At 38.5% G+C, this 25,403-nt stretch overlaps 1 protein-coding gene and 1 long non-coding RNA gene across 3 annotated transcripts in view; one reads left to right on the plus strand and one right to left on the minus strand.

Moving 5' to 3' along the window:
* The window catches only part of ROR1 (receptor tyrosine kinase like orphan receptor 1), a 239,296-nt gene that overhangs the window by 10,281 nt on the left and 203,612 nt on the right, over window positions 1-25,403 (minus strand). For both annotated transcript variants that reach the window (XM_060773663.2, XM_060773664.2), the window contains exons 5-7: window positions 9,253-9,380; window positions 7,739-8,056; window positions 6,602-6,847 (exon numbers count right to left, since the gene is read on the minus strand). In XM_060773663.2, coding sequence (XP_060629646.2) covers window positions 6,602-6,847; window positions 7,739-8,056; window positions 9,253-9,380 — 692 coding nt within the window. The remainder of the gene's footprint in view (window positions 1-6,601; window positions 6,848-7,738; window positions 8,057-9,252; window positions 9,381-25,403) is intronic.
* Window positions 13,005-20,849, plus strand: LOC132774010 (uncharacterized). Its single transcript, XR_009631363.2, has 3 exons — window positions 13,005-13,362; window positions 16,848-16,945; window positions 20,072-20,849. It is a non-coding gene; the product is annotated as an uncharacterized lncRNA (long non-coding RNA).

Consider the following 25,403-nt stretch of genomic DNA (forward strand, 5'->3'; position numbering starts at 1 on the left):
CGGCAATGATCTTATCCCTGGAGTGCTGGACAAAATGGCAAGTTAAATTCCCAATAAATAAAGTAGATACACTCCCAGTAGGGTTTCTAGACAATAGAAAGGAACAGATATTTGGCAAAGTAATAAGAAATTTGATACAAAATGGAATGAAAATGATAAAAAGATCTCCTAAACCCAGATGGGACAATTAAGGATTGTGAGACAATAAAGGAAAAATGTGGTCAGTGTAACTGGCTCCTTTGGAACAGACTGAAACAAAGGATCATGAAGTGGAGGAAAAAGGAAGGCCCAGATATACATTTTGATCAATTTTTAAAGTGGAAATTAGAAAAGGAGAAAGGCCTGATGGGGTTCATTTACAAGAAATTAGTTGGAATTCAAAATAATTTGAAACAAACATTGGTAGAGATACGGAAAGAGGATCTAAAAAACAATTATTCAGATATTGAACACTGGATCAATAAAAATATCAAGTATATAAGGATTAGAAAAACACAAAGGAAAATACTGACTAAATGGCACAGAACCCTAATTAAACTAGCACGTATAACTAAAACAAGCACAAAATTGTGTTGGCACAGATGTGGAAAAATTGGCTCCTATATACATATGTGGTAGGAATGCAACAGAGTACAAGATTTTTATAAAAAAGTAAAGAAGGAAATGGAAGAATTAATAGGGCACAAATTGATTTTGAATAAAAATATTTTTTCACCCAGAAATTAGACAAGAACAAAAACATCAAAGCTTGGGGAGAAATTATAAAATACATGATAGTTGCTGCCCAAGCAACTGTGGCCTTGGGGTGGAAAGACCACAGAAAGTGGAAAGTTAAAAAATGGTATGGTTACCTAGCAGACTTTATGTTTCAGGACTACATCTCTGAAAGAAGAGCCAAATATACATCATGCCGAATCTAGAAGACCCGGGTTCAGAAATGGGGAAGATTGATAAAGTTGAAGGAAAAGAAAGATATAAAGAGCTGAACCATTCTCTTTCCACGATTGTTCAATTAAAATAATATTTGAATGAAGATAACTACTGTTCCCAGAGAGGGAGAGGGGTGTAAAATCGATAGACACAAGTGGGAGATAAAGGTGGAATAGGTAAAGATAAGAACACTATGATAACAATATTTGATATGTATTCGGAAATGGTGATGGATTGTGATATTATTCTACCTGTGTCAGCAATAAAAAACATATATTAAAAAAACCCATCAGTAAACCTTTTCCAGAGCCGAGTTTACAGGGGAAGGGCAGTCATCACTTAATTGTCCTGCTTACTCTCATTCCAACAAGCCACAACTTGCTGAACTGGTAACGCACTCATAGAATCAAACCAGTTCAAAACCTTGCCATTGCAGGAATTCACATCATCACCTGGTAGCCTTTCTAACATCTTTTTAAAAATCTGCAATGAAACCAAGTCTACTGCATTTATCTATTCCATTGCTAAATAGCTCTTACTGTTGGAAGGTTGTTGTTGACTGCCTCGCTTATGGTGAATTCCTCGCTTATGGTGAATATGAGATACATATCACATAGTTTTCTTGGCAAAATTTGTTCAGGGAGGATTTGCCTTTCCCTGCTCTAAGAGAACGCAACTTGCAAAAGATCACCCAGCAAATTTCAATAGCTAAGCTGGGATTCAGGCCCTGTTCTCCAGAGTTGTAATCCAATGTTCAAATCAGTTCACCATGCTGGTTCTCAAGTTCTTCCTAACATTGTAAAAATTAAAACAGAAAACAAAATAATAGTACAAAAAGATTTGTTCTGACTTCATTCTTATAGATACTCAGATATTTATTTTAATTATCATTCTATTTATTTGTATATATTTAAACCAAATAAAAGACTTGCCAATTACATTTATGTCATTGCCCCTCACTAATTTCCATATACATATTCCATACTGTTGCTATTATAATAAATTGATAATATTATAACTTGATTACTGCAATTCTCTTGAGATTAACAAAGAATGAATTTCCCCCAGTATGCCCTGGTACAATCAGTCATGTATTGTGCTGAGCTTACAATTTATGGTTTCATATCCAATCAAATGTCTACTATGATTCTCATTATAATTTGTGGTTGAGACTGCTTATGTAATTATGTCTGGGTCCAGCTCACTTGTCCGAACATATCTCCTTCTATGAATCATATCAGACATTAAGATATGATGGGGAGACCCTGCTCTCGGTCCCGCCTCCTTTGCAGGTGTGACCGGTGAGGACGAGAGACAAGGTCTTCTCAGTGGTGGCCCCTCAGCTGTGGAACTCCATCCCTAGTGAAATCAGATCAGCCCCCTCCTTCCTGATGTAGAATTGTGTGGCATCAAATTGTGACTTATATGTAATCTGTTCTGAGTCCCCTTCAGGGTGAGAAAGGTGGGGTATAAATATAGCAGTCACATATAGCATATATATAGTCACATATAGCAGCCTCGCGAAGGCTGATCTGGCCGGGGTGGTCCATGCCTTAGTCACCTCTAGACTGGACTACTGCAATGCGCTCTACGTAGGGCTGCCCTTGAAAATGGCTCGGAAATTCCAACTGGTCCAACGGGCAGCAGCCAGGATGCTAACAGGGGCCCCTTACAGAGAGAGGTCAACCCCCCTGTTTAGGGAGCTCCACTGGCTGCCGTTTATTTTCCGAGCCCAATTTAAGGTGCAGGTGCTTACCTACAAAGCCTTGAACGGTTTGGGACCATCCTACCTACGAGACCGCATCACAGTCTACGAACCCACACGCTCGCTCCGGTCACCAGGAGAGGCCCTGCTCATGATCCCACCTGCCTCGCAGGCGCGTTTGGTGGGGACGCGGGACAGGGCCTTCTCTGTGGTGGCCCCCGCCTCTGGAATGCCCTCCCGAAAGATCTCAGGCAGGCCCCCACCTTGGCGGTTTTTAGAAAAAACCTGAAAACCTGGCTATTCCAACGTGCCTTCTCAGATTAGGAACCCCACTACCAAAGCCCAGAAGCACTTTAGTAGAGTCAAGATCACCCTCAACGCACACCGCACTTATACTTTAATCTCATATCCCCCGACACTGTTTTCAGCACTTTTAACCCTGTACCCCACTTCAGCCGGCTCAGTTTTTAATAATGTCCTGTTGTATTGTTATTGCTGTTGTTTTTCTGCTTTAACTGTTTTATTTGCTATATATTGTATTGTTGTATTGTGTTGTGTTGGGTTCCGGCCTGTTGTAAGCCGCATCGAATCCCTTGGGAGATGCTAGCGGGGTACAAATAAAGTTTAATAATAATAATAATAATGAGCACACTGAGCCTAGTTAATATATTGTTGTATCTAGGGATGTGTTCATTTTTCTAAATTTTATCAATATATTGTTCCTTTTTCTTGCTCTTCACCTTTTCTTTTCTTTTTTTTTAAAAAATCCTTTTTAAAATTCTTTTATATTATATGATGGCAAAAGGAAGCTCAGCAAACACCGATAGCTGAACCTGTAAGATTGTATGTGTTTGGGACAATGGAGAAAAGCAAAATTATCCAGCCAACAAACACAGCATTGACCCTCTTTCTTTAACTACTTCATGACTGTCCACCGATAACACAAGGGAGTTCTGGCAATACAACCTCATTAAAAATTAAGACCACACATCTAGAATCAAAACCTATTTCTTTACTCCTTCCATTATGCCTCAGACGTCTTCACTATTCCTTCAGGCTTGAACTTATTACTACCTTTTATTCTGAAGCACGCTCAATAAGCTCAGAATTCTTTCCCATTGTATTCTTTCAAATACTTTGCACTCTTATCTCTACACAGAGTTTCAGCTTAATTATTGCTCCCTATTTTGAATATATTTTACTACTGCATTTTCCAGAAGGGCGCCTAATGATATTACTAGAACGGTTTCTAATCTGAGGCTGAAATCTACATGGAGGCTTCAGGGATAATTCCATGTGCAATTCATCACCAATTAAGTGGAATTAACATTTGTCTAAAGCTCGAGCTAACACTATAAAGCCTTGTTAATTTTAAATGCGTTGCAATTAAATCACTTTCTCAATTCAGCATGCCACACATTCAGAGTATTCTGAACTTCAAAAAGAGTTTAGTCTAAGAACTGAATTGTGAATACTTCACACTTCGGTAGCACTGTGCATTTTTCTCAAAATGCCAATTAATGTGACCATTAATGTGTAGTTTGAAGGAGTAACATACTTCTCCTGTGTTCTAAAACAAAGAAGAAATAGGTCCATTTTGCATTTAAATTTGAGAAAATAAATTTTCCATAACATCAGAACAGGAAAAAATGATATTGGAAGTCAGACACATGGAACATAGAACCCATGGGAAATTGGCAGAAAACTGAAGAAATGTATGCATCTGGGCAGGGAGGGGAATAATGTAATTCACAAGCCACAAGAGATAATTTTAATTCAGCTCATGGGCAACTACAGAAAGCAAATATAATTAGAACCACCACGAACTGTAAAGACATTTCTTTGGCCCTCTGATCCGTAGACTGATGTAATCTTTTACATTTGCTAGTGTGGGAAACGAAAGCACAAATGATGTAACTAACTAATAACTCAAACCATCTGCAGCTGATGGCAGCACAGGTGGGCTTGGGCACTTCTCCCTTCTTAATTTCATTTAAGTAAGCACTCATTTGATATGCATATCTGTATGCTCAAACTTATTCCCCCTCTCTTTTCAGAAGATATATCTTTGGCTATCCTCTTGTTAGGGGGGGGGCTAGTTACATGTGCAGTTTTCTCTCCTTAGTGGTGACCCATGATAGCATTAGGGGCTTCCAAAGCCAAGCCCAATGTTTTTTTCCCCCTCACATATGATGTTTAAATGAATTTTCTGAAATGACAAATTTAGGTATTTATTTCTCCTCTATAATTATGAGCCTATGGAATCATTACTCCAGTTCATAGTCAGAACACTAATCCACTCTATTCCGCTAGCATGGTATACATATAAAGTAGTATAAAAACCAATTTCCCTACATTCAACCAGAGGTTTTTTTTTATAAAGGCTTGTGTAGAACATTTTGAAGGCTTATTTCTCCAATGCATTGAATCTCAGGTAAGTTCCCTCTTCGTGACCACATCCCCCCCTAGGAACCAATATGGGCTCTAAGATCTGCCCGGGAGGCCCTCCTCTCGTCTCACCACAGTCACAAGTGTGGCTGGTGGGGATGAGGGAGAGGGCTTTCTCGGTGGTGGTCCCACGACTTTGGAACTCTCTCCCCAGGGAGATTAGTCAGGCCCCCACACTGGCCTCTTTTCATAGGGACTTGAAGATGTTGCTCTTCAGTCAAGTCTTTGATAATATTTAGCCTCTAGTTGTCCTGCGTAGGAGTCGCACATCCTGTACTTTATCCCATGTCTTCTCTCCATTACTGCAGCTGGCACTTATTTCATTCCTAATGTTTACAGTCTGGCCATGGTTACAGTTATTTACCACCATGGTTAGAAGATCGCATTTGTTTGAGTCTGAATTGATGTCTTTATATGTGCATGTATTTTATTTTACTGTATTTTATATTGTGTTCACTTTTATGTTTATTTTTAGGCACTTTGTGCCATTTGTAAGCCGCCCCGAGTTTCTTCAGAGAGATGGTGGTGGGTCGGGATATATGAATAAAGTTGTTGTTGCTGTTGTTGTTGTTGTTGTTGTTGTTACAGTATTATTATTATTATTATTATTATTATTATTATTACAGTATCTTCTTGCTTCCATTCTATCTCACATGCTTTATTCTTAAGGGGGAAAGCCATGGGTATTTTTCAATACAAGTATATAGAAATTGTGGATTCACATTTTAATGAAATCTGGCATAGCTTTCTGTTGAATTTCATTAGACAACATTTGTGTAATATTGGATTAATGTTTAATTCATCACTTTGTTAAATCTGTATACAAGTAGGCAAGATGCAGAAATGCTATTTTTAAAATATTGCTGTTATCCAAATACCTCACAAGAAATATTTTCTTCTGTAAGTTCTTCCTCAGACAAAAATGATCTTAGTGCCACATGTACACATAACCAAACCTCATGCCTATGCGTTTCTGTTTTTTTGTCATTGGAGAGATCTTCTAGCTGCAATTTTCAACTATCAGCACCTCCAGAGGCAAAAAGCAACAAAGCAGGGAACAATTTTCATAATGGTGCTCCAGTCTGGATGAGGAACGGATTCTGGATCTGAAAGCTACATATACTTTTTCTCCTCTTTAACAAAATATAGAGGATTAGACATGTAAATAATATCACATGTAAGTTTGATGCATGTAGAGTTGGAGAACTTCATATGCTGGGACTAAATCTGATCTGGCGCCCTCCAACGGCTGAATATGGACCTCTGTCACTCTCCTGATAGACACCCCATAGTTTTAAGGTCCCTAGCATACTAAAATGCTAGAAAGCTTGTCCTAAGTCTTAGTTATTGGCAAGAGTTCTTTAAGTTAAAATATGTTGGCCTAACTCTTTTGCCTTGTAAAGCAATGAAAGATATCCTTGAGAATGGCAAATGAAATGCACCTCAAAATGGGACAGTTTTAGGAGTTCTGACATTTCAAACTCATCCATTTCGTATAGATAAGAGGTTTATATTTACCACAGGCTGGGATGTCACAAAGCTCAGATTTAAAATTTTCATCTAAGGTGAAGCACCACGGAGCCTCTTTCTGATTGCCTGGATTACGGCAGTAGGAATGGCCCCCGTTCAGCTCTGGATATCTGAGAGCTGTGAAGGTATGTGTATGTGGATACTGGGAATTCCATGGCTGACACTGCCGCCCTGATTTTGTGACGCTCACGGTCCCTCGGTAGTCTACTCCTGTGCTGTTATAGCATTTGTGGTCTAAAAAAGAAGAAAGTAGTTAATTGTAGCAAAACAGGTGGACACTGTGTGCAGCGGTGACTGAGGAGTACCAGTTATTATTATTTTGTGTCAAAAGCACTGCATAAATAAATATAAAAAGGAGTACCAGTGTGGCATGGCATGTTTTTACTGGTTTATATGCTGATATGTAATTTATCTTCTCAGTTTGCAAAGCCAGAAATGCTGGGCTTGCCATTTATTCATATTCCCGAGAAGATTGAAATATTAGGCTTCAGTAACAAAACACAACTTATCTCAAATATTTTTTAGAATAAAACAGAAATAAGAACTCAAGATTGCCCTGGAAACTTTGAAATGAACCCCTTACTCTGGCATGAAAATGAGGGGAAACTGTAAGACTCAACTGTTATCGAGCTATCTTCGAAATAAAGCCATTTGATATTACATTCATTCTAATCAGTCTCTGATCTACCATGAACTCAGAGCCTGGAGTTAGGCCAACTAACGTAACACACAGGCAGTGCACAGCAACCTTTGGCCTTTTGGAAAGTCTACTTACATGTAGTATTGTTTACTTTAAGAGAACTGTTAGTGGGTAGTTTAATGAGCAAGCTTTGGAATACCAGATTTAACCACTGGTAGGGTTACAAAAATAGAATAATTTGGCATATACTGCTGGTATACTAAATATATTGCCAGAAAACTAAATCAAGACAAAATGAAAACTGTATTTGGAAGATGGATTTTGGAAATGTAAGTTCAGCTTCCCAACAAGTGAGAAACTTGAAAATATAAAGTTTTGAATTTACAAAGTGCGTAATAAATTCTTGAGATTTAGAGATTGTAACAAACATCTGATGCAAAAGGTATTTGAAAAGCAAGATATCAAATCAACATCAAATCACTTACTCTTATTGATTGGGTCTGCCATAGGAATGCCAATGCGGATACAGTTGACAGCTTCAGGGCTATCCGGTTGTGGAAGATCTTCACAATTAGGTAGCTTTAAACGCATGAGAATCATCGGGTTGGATCTCGCAAAGATGTACTCAGTTTGGCAAAGGACATTTTCTAGAATTTCACATTCATCACGGCACAGATCCCGTGGCTTTGCGACGGAAGATGTTTCATCACAATACGGGAAAGCGTAATGGCACAGAGAAGGAATGGCAAACTGGGAACACTTATCAGATAAATGACTGGAGGTCCCAATCATAGTGAAAGCAGCTGCAATACACACATAACAAGGAGTTTAGACAATGTGATGTCTACTATCATACTTGCACATGTTCTAACAATATGCACACATTCATAGTATAATCTTCTGTCCTCTATCATAAGATCTCAGAGCAATACACAATTAAAACAGTTTTTCAAAATGTAGATAATATTACAGAATGTATTACAGAAAAACATTATAAATAATAATTTAAATAGGATCAAAACACATTAAGCAAATCATTAGATTAAAATAGCAGAAAAGGCAAACTAATATAAACTCTGTACATCTCCAGTTAGCCCTCGAGATTCTCTGGAGTTGGGGCTGCAGGACGCCTGTGAAAATGGAAAAACTATGAACAAAATAACTTCTTTTTTACCTGCTTGAGCATGTCTCTAGGAAACTCTAGATCCTCCAGGATGACTCCATGGTCAACTTCCAGCAGAAATTCAGCACAGAGTCATGCTGGAGGACCTTGAGATTACTATAGAGACCACATCAATCAAATCAGTGAATAATCAAATCAAAGAAAGTTAAACCCACAAATGTGAAGGGCCGGCCATACACTTTAAATAGTAACAAGATGTAACCCCAAAGGCTTTTAAGAAAAGCCAGGTTTTAACACGGTGCCTAAAAGAGAACAACAGTTATTGTAACCATGCCTGTAAGGGGAGAGCACTCCATAAATGGGGCACCACAGGAGAGTAGGAAAATCACCACTTCCAAACAAACACACAATTGAAAAGAAAACAGTTCCTCCTTTACCACCACCACCACAATATAAAAATATTCAAAAATTATTTAAAGCCAAGCTTTGACAAGCTTGCATACTAAATGCAGCCTATCAGGGATTCCTTTATAAATGTTTGCGCAGAGCTAAGACAACCAAAGATTTGTTAAGAATGTAGCAGAACAAAATATATGGTCTGTGGTCCTCAAGGACTGAATCAGACTTGTTGAAATACAAATTGTGCAATTTCATATTCATGGTAGTTTTTTGAAAATTTGTAAAACCACACATTTTTTTTCTATTGCGAATATATTTATACAGTTAATTGTAAGTTCTATAGAATATCAGACAGCAAAACTGAGAGTATATTTAGCATATTCGATATAGAGTGTGCTTGCTATACTCCAAACTATGCAACGGCTCAAAAGACAACAATCTAATTTAAAACAGAAAGAAGCAAAATTCTTTACTTACCAGTAATTTGATTTTCTATTTCACCCTGCATATGAAGAGATTCCATATAGATGGTTCGGTTTCCAATAAACCTTGCACATGCAATTCCTCTGTACGGCTGGCAAAACCCATCTTCTTCATATTCATCACTACAACCAAATATGTATTATACAGTGCTGTTATCATTCACCAAATTATGTACAGATATAATCCATAAGGATAAATTCAGAGTAGGAAGTCATCATCAATTGAATTGGTGACCAGAACTGCTATGCTGCCTTGCAGTCTACATAATTATGGTACTGAAAGCAAACTAACAGAATTTGAGGAATTTGTTCACCATTTTATAATGGCCAATGTAGGCTTTTTTGTGTCAGGAGTGACTTGGGAAACTGCAAGTTGCTTCTGCTGTGAGAGAATTGGCCATCTGCAAGGACATTGCCTAGGGGATGCCCAGATGTTTTTTTAATGTTCTACCATCCTTGTGGGAGGCTTCTCTCATGTCCCCACATGAGGAGCTGGAGCTGACAGAGGGATCTCAACGCATTCTCCATAGATTCGAAACACTGACCTATTAGTCAGCAGTCCTGCTGGCGCAAGGGTTTAACTTGCTGCGCCATGAAGAAGTAAGCTATTTTAGGACTGGAGAGGAAAGATATAGAGTATGTGAACAAAAACATTCAAAGTTAGAATGACCCTCTGCAGCCTCAAATTACAGATACTGGAAGTCTTGGCACATATATTTAATAATTGAGCTTGTAGTCAAACAGGAAGCTTTTCAAAACATTTGCCAATGAAGATAAATTCAAAAGGTCTTTGTCCTTGTCTATCAAAGTAGGCAGACCCAATTAACGAAGGCCTAATTATATTAATCAGTGTTGTGCTGTTGCAATTCCAAAGTTCAGCAGAAAATTATCTCCTACAACTAGGCTAATGCCACAACTTGCTCCAATAAAGGGTCCATTTGCATAATGAATTGTGTCACAAATTTTCAGTAGTGAATAAAGGAAGGAATAATGTTTTATATTTTTCTGGCATATAATCGGGAGGCCCAGGTTCTCACAAGATGAATTGGGTTTACTGCTCAATGTTTTAAAATCCTGGAGCTGTGGATATTCAGTTACATGGGATTTTATTGCTACACTAAGCACATCAAACTTCCAGTGGGATAAGAGGGCCCCAACACAGAGAAAGCTCAGAAATGATCTTTTTTTTTAGACTTGTGCTTCCAGAATCAGCTTGCTGGCATGAGAGATTAGATATGAAAGATGTCATCTAAAAAATATTTTATTCATTGCTGGTTACACTTATGTTTCAATGTTGTTAAATGAACGAACATCTACTGGACACGATTTGTACCAAAGCTTGATTGTAATAAATTTCACACAAGTAACTTCCTTTTCTGGAATTATATATACTATAAATCCAGAATAAAGTTTCCCTTTGAAATGAAAGTGTGTTTTTAAAAATGCACAGACATGAAGAAATGGGCCCAGATCGTGTCATAGATACTTCCACCTACAGCTAAAGAAAACTACAAGGTTTTTTTTTACACAGCCTGAACAGTTTATTCTGCTGTCAAATATATTCAGATGATTACTTACAAGAAGATGTCATAAAGACTGTGACCTGAAGTTGCAATTTGAAACCATTAAGTATTCTATAATTATTATTATCTGAAAGTTTCCAATGGATTTGATGACAGCAGCCTAATCATGATGCATTACAAGGGCCTTGGCAATGTCCAGAAAATGTAACTTGACATTTCCTAGTCTGAAAGAAGGCAGGTTTCTGCAAAGACTGGTGGATTTTGACCTCTTTTTTGGTAGTGAAAGTGTGGTTAACAAAGCAGGCTGAGTGATTTTGTGAGCCAAATAAAAACGTATTACTTATGACATTAATCTCTTGGCAGAGACATACTTAGCAATTATTGCAAGTTTTACCTTGTCACCTTTTCATATACTTTGTTTCAGAAACCTAAAAGGCTGTATAGATAATTTCACTTCTGAATATAGAGGTTTAGTAAAGGAAAGATGGAGACGCATGTGTACAAAACATCTGTGGTCCAGACTTTTGCACACTAAATACCATCATCTAACCACCACCCGACTGCCATGCTGCCAACAATTCAAGAGAATGTAAACTCAAGGCAGAGAGTGAAAATAGGCCAAAACTAGCCCTCTGAAACAACCCCCATATTTGCAGATTAAAGGGTTTGCCATAATGACTTCCTTTTTAGAAGCTCAGCTCTGGATAGAGAGGAGAAAATCATGGTAGCTGCTGTCAGATCAAGAGCAGCTGTAACTGGTTATGAAACAGTGCTGGTAATACTGCTTGGATCTTTTCTTGGCAGCTTTCTTACTTCATTTTTCAATGTGGACTACAATTCATATGCTTATAGTTATGAAAATGGCAGGAAACTCTTAAAACTCATGCTCTGTTTGATAGAGCTATTTGGGTTTATCTGGGAGAGTGGCTAGCCTTTCAATTTCTGATAAAGATAGACAGATACATAGCACAAGAACCAGAATGCTGCCTATTCTATGCCCTTTTTCATGTCCCTGTGGAAGAATTATGTGCATTTGGAATTTGATGTTCTGGTGTAAACATTTATATTCTGAGAATCTGAGCTTTCATTAATAACATGATAAAACAAAATATGGTAAGTCAACCTCCCCCACTCTGGAAATGAAACTTTTTTTTCTAGTCAAGGCTGTATTGAGCAGGTTTTAGTGAAATTTCAGTCCCTAAATTAGAGCTTTCCAAACATTTCATGTTTGTGACACACTTTTTAGGAACACATAATTTTACAACACAATAATTCAGTTTTACTAGTCGGAGGTTAAATCAACCCCTTATAAGAAATACAGACACATGCATGCATTGTAATAACAAAACACATGGGGACAAAACATATTTCATGATAACCTTTAAAAATATATATGATTTATTACTTACTAGCCGTCCCCTGCCACGCGTTGCTGTGGCCCAGTCTGTGTATATGTGTTTTTTAAAATTTACCAATTATATAACAGATATCAGAACAATGGTCAAATGCAATATGGCCCCCATATCTGCAGGGAATACAGTGCTGAACTTACTATGGAAACAGGGAATGGCAGATAATGGCACAGCCTACTGTAAGAAATAGCTTTTGCTGGGAGCATGTCACAAAGTTGCCATGGATAACCGAGAATGCTACCAGGGCCTGTTCAGATAACCTTTATCCCAGGAGCTTCTGCAGCAAACAGGAGAATGGTCAGATGCCATTCCCTGTAAACACAAAGCAATCGCTACCAAAGGCAAAAAACATGAGATTTCCAGATGCGGGAATATTGCAGTTTTGAGCCGAATATGTGGATCTTCACATGTCTGTATGTTCCTGCAATCGGAAATCATGGGATTTTTTATCTGTGTTTGTTCCTGGAGTGTAGATGTTTGTTCCTGATTGGTAGGTTCCTAAAAAGGTGATTCTTGAGTAGAAGGCAAAAACTTTGTTTGTGTGCCAGAAATTTCATGAAATGTGTGGAGGGCACATTTTCTTTGGCAAGGACAAAGTTGTGCCCCTGCCACTAGTCAATGTTGTACATCTTTTTACAGGAATGGTCATGTATAACCCAGGAACAGCACCCTGTTGTTTGATGCCACAAGTACACAACCAAATCTGTCTGGACACATGGCCAGGCAGCCAGTGTCAACAATGACAGAGTTCTGTTCCTGGCTTGAAAGTGTGTGTTCCTGTTTGATTGCTGACTTTGGCAGAAGTGGTCCTACCCCGTAAACTTTGTGCGGCAAATACTTTAGGAAAAGTCTGAAGGGCAGTTTCTCTGGCAAGGACAAAGAATGAAAGTTTTGCAGTGATTCGCATATTCGAATCTATGCACATCTTCATCTTGAGGTGTTTTTTAAAGAACTACTGACGTTTCTGGTGGAAATCCCATGGTGGTCTTCTTGAGAGCCTCTAGATCTTGCAACAAAACAAATCTGGACAATGGAGGCAGAAATTCCAGGACCAACAGGCCTGTATGTGAACATCTTCTGAAGTCCTGGGACTTTTTTTTGCCACTGTTTAAAACCCGTGATGTAGTGCTGTCTGGAAGTACCCTCAGACAGGATGTTTTTTGGATGCAGGTAGGTGAAACCATGTATGAATGTATGTGTGGTTGGGGGAGGGGGGTAGGGGCCGTACTGCAATTATATGCAATGATAATGCTGAGAAAGACCAAAACATATGCAACATGGTCAAATCCTAGGTATCCATTGTCTAGATCACTAGACACCCATAATTTGGCCTGATATACCCCCCCCCCCCTGCCAACCATCAGCCCTCCTTATGATTACCCATAACATGTAGAAACATTTTGAAAGCTGCTTAGAGAAATCTCAGAAAACCTAGAGTCATGGAACTGCTTTTTTGGGGGTCCCAAATGGCTCCCTGACTGGTAAAACCAAGATTACACAACAATAATTAATATCTATAATTTGTTTTGTTTGCTTAATTTACTCAACTTGCAAAATTTGGATTGCTTTTCAGATTTATTTATCCATTTATGAAAGCTTTGTTGCATTCCAAAGTTTCAAGTGGATTTATTTGAGTATTAAATAAAAAATAAATCAGTTTCTTCTTAACAAATATTATGCTTTCTTTTCTTATTCTTACAAAGGCTGAAAATGATCCCTCTTCCTGTTAGCGATAAGTAATGATGCCATCCATATATTAAGTGATCACTGCTTTTGCAACACATATACTTAAAATATAGCTGGCATTGGTATTACTTAAGAGCATACCGGACACTCACACTCAGTTTTCAGCCCAGGAAGTCCCAATTAAATTGAAAGATGAGACGAAGGAACTTCCTTTCTGGAACCAGCTATGTTTTAGCCCTCGGGTTATTTTAAAAACACTGCTTCACCAAGTTCCCTTTTAGCTGACACCTGATCCCTTTTTAACATGAGCTTTATTAACAGTGATGAAGTGCAACAAGTTCACAATCAGACGGTTGTATCTTCGTCGGCCACCCAGACTGCCACCTTTCCCGGCTTTGTTTTAGCTTTCTTAGCATAAGTAATGTAGGTCTAAAGTACCTGAGGTCCTCCTTTGTAAAAACATTTCTGTGTTTTCCCACATACACAATATATTTATCTGGCACGTTGGATCAGGAAGCAGATATTCCCCAGAGAAAACCCACACATGTATATCTTTGCCATAAGTAGGGATCATTATATGCACACTTCAACAGAGTACGAGCCTTGAGCATTCTTTCGCTTACGAGGGAGAGAACAGGATATCTTTTACCTCTTCCAGTTCCCCCGAATGATCATCATGAACGCACGCATTGTACCAAATCCCAAAGTGCCTACTTAGATCCTACACAATCCATACTCAGACAGTAGCTCTTTATATACAAAATCTGACCTGCTATTCTGTCCCACTAGTTTCGTATGTGTAATGGGCGAATTATAACTTTAAATATTGCCTGTATTGCTGACATTAACGAGACCAAGTTGGCATATATGAACAACCTCTCTATTCATGGGAAAGCCAGGTGATCCACAGGTGACATAGTAAGAAACTCTTCTTGCATTAATTTTTAAAGGTCCCATATCTCTCCAACAACTTTTCCTTAGCACGTTTTTGAGTCATATATACATACTAGGAGTGGGCAACTGTGGAGGGCCTGTAACTTCTGCCAAAAAAGCCCCTTGAGTGCCTCTAGAAGTTATGGGGGACATTTTCTCAATCCCCGGGTTTCAAAAATCCTTCTCCCTGGATTTAAATTGTTCCAAAGTGGCTGCAAAATGGGGTGGAAATGCACCCCACTCCCCCAGTAGATATTTAGAAGATGCCTTAAAATAAAACATCTATAACACTATTGTGAGTTTGATTTTTATTAATATGTGCCTTTATTTGTGCCCATTTTAATTTTTGGAACCTGTGATGATCCCCACTTCTGCTAAAAGGAAGAAAACCGATAATCAGTCAGCATATTGCTAAAGAGTGGGTAGGCAGAAACCTACCCAATCTTTAATTACGGATTATCAGTACTCTTGTACATATGTTTGGAGCAAACACTAACCAACTAAGAAGGTTGTTCAATCTGTTCCTTGTGGCAAGTTTCAGTGAATAAACAAGCTGCAGTATTCTGTTAGCTATCATTTATGAAGTATTTTCAGAATAAGGTCTACAAAATTTTTCTAATCAATGGAGGCTGGTGGATCCAGTGTCAGTTTCAGCAATACAGCTACTATGGATTCCATGGAGTGAGTTCATTGGTCAATGATATTATAGACACAAGCTGCCTCTCTTTCTGGTGCATAGCTGATATTGTAGAATTTTGAGCATGACTTTACTTGCATGAGAAATGCAAGTGTATTGTTGAAGGCTTTCATGGCCTGAATCACTGGGTTGTTGTGAGTTTTCTGGGCTATATGGCCATGTTCCAGAAGCATTCTCTCCTGACATTTCACCTGCATCTATGGCAGGCATCCTCACAGGTTATGAGGTCTGTTGGAAACTAGGAAAATGGGGTTTATATATCTGTGGAATGTCCAGGATGGGAGAAAGAACAATTGTCTGTTTGAGGCAAGTGTGAGTGTTTCAATTGGCCACCTTGATTAGAATTTAATGACCCTGCACGCCATTACATTCTAATTCCAGACAAGAAACTATCAGAGCCAGCTAATCGCCTCCCAACAAAGGATTCCCTCAGGCAGTAAGAAGCCACACTTTGAAACTTCCAGACCATTAAATGTTAATCAAGATGGCCAACTGAAACATTCACACCTACCTCCAACAGATAAGAGTTCTTTCTCCCACTCTGGACATTCCACAGATATATAAACCCCATTTTCCTAGTTTCCAACAGACCTCACAACATCTGAGATTCCTGCCATAGATGCAGGTGAAACATCAGGAGAGAATGCTTCTTGAACATGGTCATACAGCCCGGAAAACTCACAACAACCCAATTAATGCAATGGGTTTATGGTTACAGCAATCCCAGTTGTCTTCTTTCTTGGGACTGGAATATATATTGAGTGTTTTTATTCGCTGAGCCATTGTTTTGTTTTCCGTATTTGTGAACAGATTTTAGTTAGAACTAGAGTAGGTTCTTTCCCTGTAGATTGAAGCAACTGTATTGGAGGGCCACTGGACAGTCAAGGAAGATAATGGCAGCTGCTACCACATTTCTATCTCTGTACCAGTGCTGAAGACGATCTCTTCAAGATCATGTCTTTTCTACTTCCTTATTATTTTGGTCAACACCATCACCACCTGACAGAGCTTTAAAAACTCCGGTTTTGATGGTAGCAGCTGCTTGTCCTCCTCCATCACTTACTCAGTATAGCTTCCTGTGTATGTTATGTTAAAAAGCCATGGACAGAAACTCAAGCATTCGGATACAATGTTGGAGGTTCCTGGCAGATAACCAACCCACAGTGATCTCTAATGACAGCATCAGTTACTCACTTCAAATAGTTGAATTTATGATATAAACTAACTCACAATATTTTTATTGTTTTATATTTTGTTGACTACATTTCATTATTAAATGGTTATATACTCAATAGTGTTCTTCAAGTTTCCAAATAACTTTATGCTGGTATTTTGATAGATTCACAATTGGAACAAGACACACAGAAGTGAAGCTGTGGAGCTCCAAGTGGTAATGACATCTCGAGACATGGAGACGGACCTCTTCAGTTCCAAGTGGTATGGAATTTCCACTCTTCCATACAGGCATTTGGCAACTCTCTGTCTTTCAGCTCCATTAGATATTGAGTAAAATCAGGATAAGATATAATTCATTTGAAATATGATTTATGAACAGCTGTGGGTTTATTTATTTATCATATTTCTACCCCACCCTTCTCAACCCCGAAGAGGACTCAAAGTGGCTTCACATATCGGCAGCAATTCAATGCCTTAAAAACATACAATTGGTAAAAAATCTACATTAAAAACAAAGAATTTAAACACATAAAAACAGTTAAATCAATTATTAAAATCACATAATCCAATGTCGTAGTCCAGGGCCATTCCAAAATGTCATTTGCACAGATTCATTGTTCATTTATTGCACTGCAGTTAATCTCCAAAAGCTTGGTTCCATAGCCATGTTTTAACTTTCTTCTTGAAGGCTAAAAGGGAAGGAGCTGATTGAATATAACTGGGGAGAGAGCTCCATAGCCAGGGGCCACCACTGAGAAGGCCCTGTCTCTCATCCCCATCAACTGTGCCTGTGCAAGAGGTGGGACCGAGAGCAGGGCCTCCCCAGAAAATCTTAATCTCCGCGATGGTTCATAGAGGAAGATATGTTCAGATAGGGTTGCTACTAAAGTCATTTTTAAAATGTTTGTATTTTTGCCATGTGTATATGTTATGCTTGAAAGTATAATAAGAATGGAATAAACAGTTAATAACGTGTTCTTTTGGAAAATATTTCTAGATTCAGTAATTTAGCTATCATACAATAATGTTCACATGACTTTATCCTATGAACCTTACCTTCATCATTACTGGCTAATTTTTTATTTTTAAATTAATTTAAAATATTTATACACAATGGGAGTTCCAGGGTGGCTACATACAAAGCTCCGAGGACAATTTACAATAAAATGAAACTACTCAATTTAAATCAATTTCAAAAACTAAAAATACATGAAAACACATGCAATAGGCTCACTTATTGTGTGAGCTCGTTGAGCATGGTTTCATTTGTACGCAATGCCTTTGAATACCATCACTCTGGATACCCTAGGCCCCTTCTACACTGCCATATAAAATCCAGATTATCTGATTTGAACTGGATTATAGGGCAATGCAGATTCATATAATCCTGCTGAAAGTAGATAATATGTACTATCTGCTCTGATAATCTGGATTTTATGGCAGTGTAGAAGGGCTCCTAGTGATGCCCAGAGAAGTGTTTTCTCTAGAACTCTAGTGTGGTTGCATAATCAACTTCATCTCGAAGCTGACTGTAGAATGACACTGATGATGTAGAAAAAAACACTTTCTAGATCATTCAGAGCATTTTCTAGATACTCAAGAGCAATTATATGGTATGCTTCATCAGGAAGACATTGTTTATTTCAGGTAAGAAAGATATGATTCCAAATTACATAAAAAGTGCATCAATTATTTATTTAATTAATGTACTGCCTTTCCCAGACGGGAACCTAAGATGGCTTCCACAAACATTTACCACACAGAGGGAATCCTGAAATAGATTCCTCACATAATATGCAGACCCGCTGTACATAGTACATATTAAAGCTATATGTATAAAACAAACACATTCATCATTATATTATTTGATAGCTGTCCTGTGAGCAACACTATCCCTGTAAAGATTTATTTAACCTCAACATGAAAAATGGTAACCTTTGATTCACAGAATGTAATAGGAAGTCATAGCGCAATTGGTCTCATGTAGGGAGGCTGCAGATGTTGGACCTCAACTTTCAGAAGCTCCAGCCAGCATTGCTGAGGCTCCTTCTACACTGCCATATAAAATCCAGATTATCTGCTTTGAATTTGATTATATGGCAATGTAGACTCAGATAATCCAATTCAAAGCAGATAATGTAGAGTATCTGTTTTGATAATCTGGATTATGTAGCAGTGTATTAGGGACTAGAGCAGGGGTCCTCAAACTTTTTAAACAGAGGGCCAGGTCACAGTCCCTCAAACTGTTGGAGGACCTGATTATAATCTGAAAAAAACATGAATGAATTCCTATGCACACCGCACTTATCCTATTTGTAGTGCAAAAAACACTTAAGAAGAACAATTTGAACAAATATAAGTTTATTGGTATTTAAATAGGAAGTGTGGCCATGCTTTTGGCTGATGATATAGGATTTTTCTTCTTCTTGTTGTTGTTGTGTGCTTTCAAGTCATTTCAGACTTAGGTTGACCCTGAGCAAGGGCCGGGTAAATGACCTTGGGGGGCTGTATCCAGCCCCCGGGCCTTAGTTTGAGGACCCCTGGACTAGAGAGTCTGGGAGCCTCTTTGGATCAGACACTCTGACCAGAGGGAATGTTACCCTTCTTGGATCACTCTTGGGCATCCATGTGTGCAGAATTACTATCTCCGGCAGGAAGATATTGGCATATTATATACACACAAATGCTTCCAAATAATTCAGAACGGCAACTATGGAAGGATGTGAAATGTGCAGAATTGTGGTGGTATTGGCTCTATATGTATGGTGCATGGAATTTGATATGTAGTAGCACTACATAGTGACATAGTATTAGAGACAGGGCTACACAGTATGGTCTTCTTCCACCTCACTTGGGGAATTATGCCCATTTTAATATTGCCCCAGTTGGATTTTTCTATGTCTATAGTTTGATTTGTTTGAAAATTTGGACCCACAAAATAGAAAATAGAAAACTATTCTGATTCCAAACTTGGTGCTCCTAATCTCTTAAAGATGTATATATAATTGTTATGTACCTTCAAGTTGTTTCCAACTTCTGGTGATCCAAAAATGATTCTATCACAGATTTTATTGGCAAAATTTGTTCAGAGTGGTTTTTCCATTGCCTACCTCTAATGCCCAGAGTGTGTGACATGCCCGATTTCACTCAATGAATTTCGTAAGTGAGTGGGGATTTGAATTCTTGTCTTTTGAATCGTAGTTCAACATTAAAACCAATGCATCTACACACACATACACACGCTTCATCAAAATAAGAGCACCACTTTATGCCGGTGATGTCTTTTCCCCCCTAACGAAAAGCCAGACCATGTTGTGTTTTACAAACAAAGGCACGTTATCCATGGAAACCAAGCCTCTAAAAGTAAATGTACCTTTGTATTGCTAGACTTTCTTCTGTTCCTGCCAAAAAGAGCCTGTGCACTACTCATAAATGATGTGGACTGTTTTCTGATGTGAACATCTGATCAGCGGAACATGGCATGAAATCAATGATTTCACCTCTTGAAAACATTATCTACATTTTCATCATTTCATTGCCATAAAAAGGAAATCTAAGAACACATGACTATGATTATATGTTTCAATAAATCTTACTCTTGGTGAGCCAATATTATGGTATTGAGTATGAATACCATTGAATATTTGAGTATGATGAAAAGCAGGCTTAAATCTGACAATTAGATGAAAAGTGTACTACATTAATTGACAAAATGTACAAGTATGTATATGCTGCCTGGTTTTTTGCTTAACACCTATTACTAATTGCCAGAACGGGGAAAAGAAACATAGTAACAGTCTACTGGAAAAGCACTCTTAGGGGACTTAAAGATAAAATATAATAAGAAAGCTCAAAGTGATTGTTGCATGTGAGAAACTTTCTTGTATGACAACCTGTCTCCACAAACTGAGCAGAAGTTTTGAGAAATGTGGGTATTTTATTGGGGTGGCGCAATGGGTTAAACTCTTGTGCTGGCAGGACTGCTGACTGACAGGTCAGCGGTTGGAATCCAGGGAGAGCTCTGTCAGCTCCAGCTCCCCATGTGGGGACGTAAGAAAACCTTCCCACAAGGATGGTAAAACATCAAACATCCAGGCGTCCCCTGGGCAGCATCCTTGCAGACAGCCAATTCTCTCACACCAGAAGTGACTTGAAGTTTCTCAAGTTGCTCCTGACACACACAAAAATTGGGATGCATCTATACTGTAAAATGAATCTACACTACTTTAACTGTCCTGGCCCAATGCTATGGGGCCATGGGGGCTGTAGTTTGGAATCATGGGACTGCCAAAGAATGTTGATATCTCAACAAACTACATATCTCAGCAGTGCATAGCATTGAGCCATGGCAATTAAATTAGAGATGACGTCTCTCAATAGGAGCTCCTGAAGTAGCTTTCCCTATTGGCTTGGCTTAGCACTGAGATTGCCATATCTCGTGAATCTAATGTGCACCCGAATTTTGGGAAGGTAATTTAACCCAAAAAGTTGAGCATTAGATTAGAGTAAATGTGGTATTTTTTTTCAGATGTGTTTAAGTAAAACTGTCAGTACCAGTCTGGCAGATACAAGGGTCATATTGTATGAACTGCTGTATGTACTTTTTAAAGCCAGAGGGTGATACAGTTCAAATATAGAACATATTATTGCTCACTGGAGTATCATATTTAATATGTGGGCTGGGCTTTAGCACAGCAGGTTAACAACCAGCTGAAGAAAATCTTGCCAATCAAAAGTTTGACAGTTCGAGCCCGGGCCAAGGTGAGCTCCTGGCCATCAACCCAGATTCTGCCCACCTAGCGGATCGAAAACAGCAATGTGAGTAAATAGATATTGTCTGTCCTTGTCAATCGTATAACAGCATTGAATGTTTGCCGTATATGTGTTCTGTAATCTTCCCTGAGTCCCCTAAGGGAGATAGAGCACAATATAAATAAAGTATACTATTATTATTATTATCATCATCATCATTATTATTACGTGGCTCCCCAGATAAGGCATATTGAGTAATCAGGCTCTGCTTCAGTTTCAAATGACACACTGCTTATTTGTCTACATAAAAAAATACTGAGGTAGGATAACACTTGTCTGAACTGGCTAAAGACAGCTGATTCTATCTCTATTATACATACACACATATATGCCCCACCATATTATCTTTACAAAAGCAGGTCAAAGGAGGCATTACTAAAAATGCTACATAGAATAAGTCTATTTCAGTGTTTCTCAACCTTCCTAATGCCGTGACCCCTTAATATAGTTCCTCATGTTGTGGTGACCCCCAACCATAAAATTATTTTCTTTGCTACTTCATAAGTGTCATTTTGCTACTGTGATGAATTGTAATGTAAATATCTGATATACAGGATGTATTTTCATTCTCTGAACCAAATTTGACACAAATACCCAATATAACCAAATTTGAATACTGGTGGGTTATTTTGGTTTGGGGGGGGGGGGCGATTGATTTTATCCTTTGGGAGATGTAGTTGCTGGGATTTATAGTTCACCTACAATCAAAGGCCAAATTTCCCACACAGAACTCCCATGACCAACAGGAAATAGTGTTTTTGATGGTCTTTGACGACCCCCTGACACCTCATCAGGATGCCCCCAGGAGTCTTGACCCCCAGGTTGAGAAATGCTGGTCTTTTTGGTAATGTTACTGCAGATGGACAAGTTAAAGCTCTTATTTCAGTGACGTAGTAAATCTGCTCTAAGTTTTAGTCTTAACTTTAAAGAAACTTTCCAAGGTGGTGAGTCTGTTTCAGGGATACAGTTCAGTATGTTAGGTGTCTCTCTTAAAGTTCACACTAAAATCCAGGGCAAATTCACCATATTGCAAACATGATGTTTCTAATACCACTGAAAGCGGTTGAGAATTCATTTTAAGAACATATAATATTTTAAAAGTGTGTCTCTTTAAAATTTATTATATGTAATTAATGAAATATTGCAATAAATCACTTCAATTACATTTTTCGTGATATATATATAAAATGATGGAAAGTAGAAAAAGTCAAGTTTTGGCTCCTTCCAGTAAATTATCTGAGGTTTGTTTGGATTAGAGCCTTGGTTTTCTAAAATCATTTTGGGCAGCTGTTGAGTCCAACATCTTATATGCACTTTCTCTTCATTAAAATAGATGGAGTGGTTTAACAACTGTGAAAACATTAGAACGTTGCATAACTTATGTGTCTTTCATAAATTCCACTCCTGATAGACATGTATAAATAGAAGCTATTCATTGGGGAATAATTGGTCAGCTTTAAGAATCTCATGAGCTATATTAAACAGGACTCAGAAAAAGAAAGATTGCTCTTGAGATAAGAAACTGATTCCTAAGGCAACAAACAACTATGAACACATGCTTTGGTGAGAATTTAGGCTTGCCTTTATATTCACAAATGGAACTGACTTACTCAGACCCAAGAGTATTTGCATATTTTCTTCAAAATTACAAAATTATATTTCTACCAATATGTTCAGGAAGAGGGAGAGTGAGAAATGGGAAAAGAATGCTAAAACCACAACGCATTACAAGCAGCCTCTAATGTACATAGTTGAAAAGTACAGGCTCAGAATCCTTTATCTAAAAGGATTGAGACCAGAAATGTTTAATATATCAGGGGATTTTTGGATTTTGGAATACTTGCATATATGTAATGGGACATCTAACTGAGGCCCCTTCTACACTACCATATAATCCAGATTATCAGATCAGATAATCCACATTATCTGCTTTGAACTGGATTATCTGAGTCTACACTGCCATATAACCCAGTTCAAAGCGGATACTCTGGATTTCATATGACAGTTTAGAAGGATTTCATATGACAGTGTAGATCTTAGTTTCAAGGTCTTAACAATTTCATCATCAATGGGGAAAATGAATAGTTGGGAATCCCACAGTTGAATATGGATTTTGGGTGATACTATGTACAGTTTAAAGGTACATTCTTCCAAAACAACGCCTTTCTTCCACTGCTGCCCTCAGCAATTATATATTCTAAAACTCTTGATTTTGAAAAGTTCTCTTTTGGCCCTGAATATTTTCTCAGGGCCCTTCAACACAGCCATATAACCCAGACTATCAAGGCAAATAATCCACAATATCTGCTTTGAACTGAATTATTTAAATCCACACTGCCATATAATCCAGTTCAATGTGGGATTTATATTGTGTGAAAGGGGCCTCAGAGGCAATGTACAGGAAGGTTAATACTAATTCCAATCACTCGGTGGCACACTTATTCCTGCTACTTACAGGTAAGAGTAAAAACTTTTCCTTCATCTGAGGTAAAGAGAGTGTGACTTATTCAAGGTCATCCAGTGGGTTTCCATGGCTGATTAGGGATTTGAACCCTGATGTCTAAGTTCTTATCCAACACACAAGCCACTATACTAAACTACTCTGATTGTTTGCCTCCGTAGGGAGACCAAGGTGCTTGTTTATAAAGCTATTGTCCTCCTAACATTGTTATATGCCTGAGAAATGTGGACTGTCTACAGATGTCACACACAACTACTGGAACAATTCCATCAGTGTTGCCTTCGAAAAATCCTGCAATCTCTTGGGAAGACAGGCGAACAAATGTCAGCATGCTGGAAGAAGCAAAGACCACCAGCACTGAAGTGATGCTCCTATGCTATTAACTCCACTGGAATGGCCATGTTGTCCGAATGCCTGATCACAGTCTCCCAAAGAAGTTATTATACTCCCAACTCAAGAATGGGAAACATAACGTTAGTGGACAGGAAAAAAGATTTAAAGATGGGCTTAAAGCCAACTTTAAAAACTGTTGCATAGACACTGAGAACTGGGAAGCCCTGGTCCTAGAGGGCTCTAATTGGAGGTCAGCTGTGACCAGCAATGCTGTAGAAATCGCAGAGGCAATAATGGAGGGTGAAAGGGAGAAACATGCCTCTGACTGAGACTGCCTTCCACCTGGAATCCGATGTACTCACTGCAGAAGAACAAGCGGATCAAGACACTACACTTGGAGGACCATCATCCTTGGGCTACGAGGGATCGCCTAACTAACTCACCTAACTAAACTACTCTGACTGTTTGCATACAGTCAGGCATGTAGCCAGGTTGGGGGGGGGGGCTTGGGGGGCTTCAGCCCCCCCCCTCAAAATTCTCATGGTGGTCCGCGAGAAGGCCTTACTGGTATATTATTTAAACTGTTATGTTTAATCATATCATGATCTGATCACCATGCTCAATATATCCCACATGCATGGTGGTATTGGGGTCACGATACAAAAGGTTTGCTAGGGTAGACCCTCTTTCACTCAGACTCAGCCCCCCCCCCCCCCGAATCAAACTCAGCTCCCCCCAAAACAAAATCCTGGCTAAGGGCCTGCATACAGTCATATCTTATTAGTTAACAGAATAGAGATAACAACATGGAGAGAAAGTATACCATATTATACTGATCTAACACCAATTAAGATTCAACTTGCACAAGTTGTAGTGCACTAATTGACTACTGAAATATAGATGGAGTCAGTTGTTCCTCTGCACCCGTAAATCTATTACAAGGGAAAGAAAAAGAACAAACTGGTGCCGGGGTCACATTTTCTTTCTCGCCTGTGGATTTTCAAAATTGCTATGACACAAACCCTTAGCCATTTTTCCTTCTAGCTTCCTCTTCTCTTAGATGATACTCCAACACTCATGTTACAAAGGAGATTTAGGAATATTTCGATCTCT

The sequence above is a fragment of the Anolis sagrei genome, chromosome 4 (genome assembly GCF_037176765.1).
Source record: "Anolis sagrei isolate rAnoSag1 chromosome 4, rAnoSag1.mat, whole genome shotgun sequence".
Taxonomy (NCBI): Eukaryota; Metazoa; Chordata; class Lepidosauria; order Squamata; family Dactyloidae; genus Anolis; species Anolis sagrei.